The sequence below is a fragment of the Diabrotica virgifera genome, chromosome 10 (genome assembly GCF_917563875.1).
Source record: "Diabrotica virgifera virgifera chromosome 10, PGI_DIABVI_V3a".
In the NCBI taxonomy this organism is placed as follows: domain Eukaryota; kingdom Metazoa; phylum Arthropoda; class Insecta; order Coleoptera; family Chrysomelidae; genus Diabrotica; species Diabrotica virgifera.
This window is the reverse complement of record NC_065452.1, coordinates 59,696,402-59,703,648: the sequence shown is the minus strand read 5'-3', so window position 1 is coordinate 59,703,648 and position 7,247 is coordinate 59,696,402. Positions and strand designations below refer to the sequence as shown.

General features: G+C 32.6%; 1 protein-coding gene across 1 annotated transcript in view; it reads left to right on the top strand.

Annotated features, from left to right (window-relative positions):
• Nucleotides 1–1,742: 1,742 nt before the first annotated feature.
• LOC126878495 (uncharacterized) overlaps nt 1,743–7,247 on the top strand; it is a 66,484-nt gene continuing 60,979 nt past the window's right edge. The window contains exon 1 of the mRNA XM_050641245.1: nt 1,743–1,859. Coding sequence (XP_050497202.1) covers nt 1,826–1,859 — 34 coding nt within the window. The 5' untranslated portion in view covers nt 1,743–1,825. The remainder of the gene's footprint in view (nt 1,860–7,247) is intronic.

The following is a 7,247-nucleotide window of genomic DNA, read 5'->3' as shown; positions in this document are numbered from 1 at the left end:
CTCGAATATTTTTTTATAAAAAATTCATAACTCCCCTCCTATGGGGACTTTAGAAATATGACTAATGTCATTCAATTTACCGATAGGATATCAAAAACATATCAAAAAATAAAAAAATTCCTTGGAGCCACTTTTGAGAAAATCGAGTTCAAATTTATGTCAAATTTTGACCCCTTAAATATAGGCAACCCCTAACTTTTTCTGAAAAACGATAACATCCTTCTTATAGTCCCATCTTTAGGCTATATAACGACGTTTTCAAATTAAACTTATCTTAAACAAGTTTTTAGATAGGTAGGGAAATGTGTCGGGTGGGCGGTCGGCCATGTTGGCCGCCATTTTGAATTTGGAAATGTCAAATTCCGTATTTTTATTTACCTATTGATGAGCTTACTTTAAGTTGAATTTCATCCATTTCGGTAAAAATTTGCAAAAATGGGTCCTAAATAACCCCCCTATTTCGGCCCCCCTTTGGGAGGTTTTTTTTAAAAGCTTAGTTTCTCGACAAAATTCTCTTAAACTTAGTCATACCGAATTTCATCAAAATCGGTCCGGTAGTTTTTGCTGGGCGGTGGCGACATACGTACGACCGTACATACTTCCGACATGTTTTTTTTATTTGCTTTTTAGACTCAGGGGGACTCAAAACGTCGAAAAAAAGTGAAATCTGAAAAAAAAATTTTTGCACGATCCTATAACTTTATCTATTATACTATACTACGTATATAGTACGATAAAGTAAAAACATGTTTTTGGGCGATTTTTCGCAAATAACTCAAAAAGTAAATATTTTATCGAACAAAGTATTAGCACAAATATATAGCTTATAAAAAAATGAAAAAATGGTGTAGGCATACATGAAGTCTCTAGACCCAGTAGAAGCAGAGTTGTAGCTAATGAAAAGTAGGTTCTTATTCGTCAAATTCCAAATCGAATATTTCAACTTGAAATAACCAAAAAACGGAGCACTTTTCAGGGAAAACTCATTACAACTTTTTTAAGAAAGAAACTTATAGATCATTTAAACAATACATAAGTAAAGTAACTTGTGCAGCGGTAACGATTAATTTTATTTGGGATGCTAATTGGGGGTGATTTTCGCAATTCTTTTTACCAAAAAATAAAAAGGGCCAACAATATTTTGAGGGTAACTCACTTACTTTTAACGTTAGAAGTAGAAGTTAAAAAAAAAAACAAAAATAAACCTTGTTTTAAACAATTTAAAAAAGTTTTAATGAGTTTTCCCCGAAAAGTGCTTCGTTATTTGGTTAATACTTACTTTTTGAGTTATTTGCGAAAAAACGTCAAAAAACATGTATTTTTTTTTTGTTAAAAATGAACACATTCACTCGCAAATATCTCGAAAAGTATGGACTTAGTGAAAAAACTCTGTGGAACAAAAGTTGCTTAGAATTAGTTATTTGATCCAATTCCAGACTTATTTTGAAGGTATATCTTTACACCCCCGAGAAGGGGGTATTTCCCCCTTTTTTGTAAAATGGAGGGGATGTAAAATTGTAGATTTTTTCTTATATAATAATAGACAATTTCATCTACAAATTTTCGTCCTTCCTTTATTTTTTTGTTCTTTAATCGGGCTAATTAGGTACTTCTTTTATTGAAATCTTCGAAACTTTAAACAATCTGGCATCATGGTAGCACCTTCCCATCACTGCATTTCTGACCAGCGAATGCTAGACTCCCACTGCTCCCACCTTGGTTTTAAGCTCATTCACGCGCTGGGTTGTATATTGACATTCCGTGGTTCGGTATACTACAAGTTGAATCAACTAACTGTGGAGTACTATCCGGAGTACTTACCAAGATGTGCAATAAAATTTTGTTTATTATTGTTTTTGGTAAGTACCTACTTTATATAAATTTATTTTTTTAAGGAATAGTAGGTATTTATTCTACGCTGGTGGTACCAAATTCCTATATTGGTCAACAATTTTAGGTACTCTTTGAGTTTGTTTACAAATTTAATTTTATTTATAACATAGTTTAATAGTTTTGAGTTTACGTTATTTATAGTGGATGTTATATTTTATAGTGGACGAAAATTTAAGTTAAAGACGAATGTAGTTAACATTTTGATTTTTAGCAGGATTTTTAAAAGTAAAATATTAATACACTCTAATTAAAAAATATATATTTTATTGTCACTAACATTGAGTTTGTTTATATTATGTTAGTTCTAAAACCACTTAGTCTTATTAAATTCGCTCTGATTGACTTAATGTAATGCTATTAGGTCACTGGCTTCGAAAACTTATTATTTATTATTAATTTATTTTATTAATATTTTATTATTTTTATATTTTTTATTTATTATTTTATTTTTTATTATTAATTATTATTATTTATTTAATAATTTTTCTTTATTATTATTTATTATACACTAAGCATCAAAATTAACGCCCCACCTTAAAAATGGGACAATTTTGATGTCTCGTATTTCCTAAACCTGTTGTCCGATTTTAGTGATTTTTTTAGTATATTATAGCTTTATTCTTCAAGAATATCGATGTAATAATATTATTGTTAAAAATGTAAGTGTCATTGTATTAACCGGGTGTAACAATGATAGTGTGTTTTTTCCTCAAAGTTTGAAACACCCTGTGGAATATTCTAGCGTATATAAGATATTGAAATTAAAACTCAACTGTAGCCTTAGGCTTTCTTAACATTTTGCTTTTTCACTCATTCGCTTACGTGGGATCATAAAAAAGTTAGGTGCTTTAACAACTAGCCATGTTATTCATCAATACAGGGTGTTTCTAAATAAGTGCGACAAACTTTAAGGGGCAATTCTGCATGAAAAAATAATGACCGTTTGATTAATAAACATATGTCCAAATATGCTTCGTTTCCGAGATACGGGATGTTGAATTTTTTCTTACAAACTGACGATTTATTTATTGCTCTAAAACTGGTTGAGATATGCAAATGAAATTTGCTAAGTTTTAAGCGGTAGTTATTGCGCATATTTTGACATACAATTAAGAATTTTATATTCACCATTGGCGTGCATACGGGATGTATCTAAAATGTTTATACCCTTATGAACGCCAATGGTGAATAAAAAATTCTTAATTGTATGTCAAGAAAATGCGCAATAACTACCTCTTAAAAACTACCAATTTTCATTTGCCTATTTCAACCAGTTTTAGAGGAATAAATAAATCGTCAGTTTGTAAGAAAAAATTCAACATCCCGTATCTCGGAAACAAAGCATTTGCGGACATATATTTATAAAGCAAATGGTCATTATTTTTTCATGCAGAATTACCCCTTAAAGTTTGTCGCACTTATTTAAAAACACCCTGAATTGATGAATAACATTACTAGTTGTTAAAGTACCTAACTTTTTTATTATCCAAGATAAGTGAATAAATCAAAAAGCAAAATGTTAAGAAAGCCTAATGCTACAGTTCAGTTTTAATTTCAATATTTTATATAGGCTAGAATATTCCACAGGGTGTTCTAAACTTTGAGGAAAAAACACACTATCATTGTTACGCCCGGTATACAATGACACTTACGTCTTTAGCAATAATATTATTACATCGACATTCTTGAAGAATAAAGATATAATATTCTAGAAAAATCACTCAAATCGGATAACAGGTTTAGGAAATACGAGTCATCAAAAATGTCCCATTTTTAAGATGCTTAGTGTATTATTATTTATTTTTATCCATTTTTTCCGGCTCCTTGTTTTTTCTCTTCTATCTCTCACGCCTATTTCTGACAAGTCTTGCTTTAGGCAGGCACTGCCTTCAACGATTTATTCTTTGGACATTCTTTCATTGGACATTCTTTTTCCCCATGTCTCCTTCCTTTAATATTGTTTTAACCTTTGATTCTCTTACATTCGTATAGTGTGACCAAGCCATCTAGCTCTTTCGGCTCGTATTTTTGCCCTAATGATTGGTTTTTCATACATCCTTATTATTTCTTTATTTATTCGTCTTCTACAAATATTATCTGCCGTCTGTATTCCGCCGAAGATTTTTTTGAGCACTTCTTTTTCATAGATCTCCACTTTCTTTTCTTTCTGCTGGTTCATAATCCATGTTTCGATGATGTACAACACTGTGGGCCTGATTATTGTCTCTTATTTCTTGTTCTTGACAAATCTTTTGCTTTCAGTATTGAATTTAATGATCCTATCGCCCTTCAATAATCGTTTGTCTCTTCTCTTTACTCTTTTTCTGTATTCCCGTGTTTGTTGTGCTTACTCCTAATTATTCAAATTATAACACTTTTGTAAGACTATAGGCAGCCTCTGCTCCTTTCATTTTGATATATGTATTTGCTATCATTTATTAATTTATTATGTCCCCTCTCAGTTTCATATATGTATTACGAACATACGTTTTTATTTGGTTTATTGATAGTCTGTATCTTTTCGCTTCTTCTTCAAATTTCTGGAAAACTTTTTCTGGATAATTTTTGGTTTTCGCTTGTCTCGCTAGTATCATCACATCATCAGCGTACACTATGCACCATTCCTTTTATTGAAAATAGTCCTGTTTTTTTTAATACTGAGTTGAATAAGACCAAGACCGCAAGACCAAGACAAGTCTCGCTCATCACTATTCTAATGTAAGAGTAAATAATTTTGGAGAGATAGTGTCTCCCTGTCTAACTCCTCTCTCCGTTCGTATTCTGCTTGTTGTTGGACCTTCCGATACATTTATTTGCGTAGTTGCATTGTCGTATATTATGTATTTTATTAGTCTTCTATAGCTGGAATCAATCCTTGCGTTATTCATTCCTTCTAATACGGCCCAGAGTTCTATGAAATCGAATGCCTTTCGAATGTCTATCGCAAGTATTTTACCTAATATACCTCTATAGTTTTCGTACTCCGTTTTATCGTCTTTTTTATAGCTAAGATAAAATAAGAGCGCTATCCCATATCCCATTGTTTCGGCATTTTTTCTTTTTCCCAAACTGCTAATGTCAACCAGAATATGTTTTCTTTCAGTCTTGCGTCGCATTCCTTAAAAATCTCAGCTGGAATACCACTTTCTCATGCCTTTTTGTTATTTTCTAGGTCTCTTAGTATTTCTTGGAGTTTATTCAAAGTTGGTTCCTCGCACGTCCCCTCTTCATCTTCGTGCCAATCCTAATTTCTCTCTATTTCCTCTTGATGGTCTGTATCAGATCTTTGAAGTGTTCAGCTCATCTGTTTAATTTTCTGTTGTTTCTCCTATAAGTAAACTTTCTTTATATCACAATACTTTGTATTATATAAATTTGTTACCTCTTTGTTTATCTAGGCTTGTTCTATGTTTTTAAATTGCTTTTTTGTCTTATCTTCTTTTTGCAAAGTCTTTAATAATATCAGTATTATCCTAGTGTATATCCTTTCCTAGTGTAAAAGTGCGAAATTCATATACTTCTTTTGTGATTTTTTAAAAGAAAAAGTACTGTAGCTATCGTTATGAAAATTTGCATGAGCATTTATTATAAAAAGAAGTATATGTAAAACAATTTTCATCAAAAAATATTGAAAATTAATCGATTTATACGCGATCTACTGGCACTGTGAAAATAAAAACAGCTCCACTGCTGAAGTGACTGGGACTAATAGAGATCCTGAAACATAAAATTTCAAAGTGATTATTGAAATATAAGTTATTTCCTATACCATCAACTAGGATTTTTAAAAAATAATAAAATTTGCAAAAATGACGAAGTGTTCAATTTTTTTTAATTAACTAATTAAAACATTTTTATTTTCAAAAACCGCCAAATTGACATTTTTTATTCGATAAAAAAACCCCTAGTTGATGGTATAGAAAATAACTTATATTTCAATACCTAATAACTTTGAAATTTTATGTTTTAAGATCTCTATTAGTCCCAATCAATCACTGCAGCAGTGGAGCTATGTTTTTATTTTCACGGTGCCAGTCAGCGGCGGATCCAGCATCGTTAAGAGGGGGGGCCGATTGGCTAAAATGAAAATCGGATCGAAGAACTGAAAAATACCTGTTCATTCTTCTTCTTCTTTATGTGCCGTCTTCTACCGAAGGTTGGCGACCATCAAACGATAGGTTTCTCTTTTTTGTGCCGCATGTATTATGTTCGCAGCTTCTGGTATTTGAAACCATTCTCTCAAGTTTCTCAGCCAGGATTTCTTCTTCCTGCCCAAACCTCTTCTACCTTCAATCTTGCCTTCGACGATAGCTGTAGCAGACTGTACTTATCATTACGGAACACATGGCCCAGGTATGACGCTTTCCTCCTTTTAACAGTTGTTAACAATTCCAACTCTTTACCCATTCGTCTCAATACCTCTGTGTTGGTCACTCTGTCTGTCCAAGGAATTCTCAGTATGCGTCGATACAGCCACATTTCTAGAGCCGCTAACTTCTTTATAGTTGCTGCTGTTAACGTCCACCCTTCTACTCCGTAAAGTAGCGTAGACAGTACATAGCATTTTGTGGCGCGCCATCGGAGGTTAACGCTTAGGTTGCGGTTGCTTAAGAGCTTTCTCATTTTTATGAATTTGGATCTTGCTATTTCAATTCGGATCCTAATCTCTACGTCTGGGTCCCACTTATCATTTACTGTATATCCCAGATATTTAAATCGGTGTACTCTTTCAATACGTTCGGCTTCAATATTCAGGTCGATATGATGAATGTTCTTTTTACTGATCACCATAAATTTAGTTTTCTTTCTATTGATCTTCAGTCCAAATTGGTTGCCAGTTGTATTTACTCTATTTAGCATCATCTGTAAATCTTCGATGTTATCGGCTAGTATAACAGTATCATCTGCATATCGAAAATTACTTATTGGTACGCCATTAATCTTGATGCCCTCATTGTACTCTTCTAGTGCCTCTAGAAATATTTGTTCCGTGTACACGTTGAAAAGCAGTGGCGAAAGAATACAGCCCTGTCTAACCCCTCTAGAAATGGTTATGTTTTCACTCACCATATGTCCATTCTTTATGTGGGCTGTTTGATTCCAATATAGATTTTTTATAATCTGGATGTCCTTAGTGTCAAGTCCTGAAAGATGTAATAGTTCTATGAGTTTGTCATGTTTGATAGTATCAAATGCTTTCTCATAGTCGATAAAACAGGCGTAAACATCTTTCTGTTGATCCAGGCATTTTTGAATCAAGACTTGTATTGCAAATAGGGGCTCTCGAGTTCCAAAACCGCATCTAAAACCGAACTGTGTTTTACTTATGCTGTGTTCTAATTTTGCTCGTATTC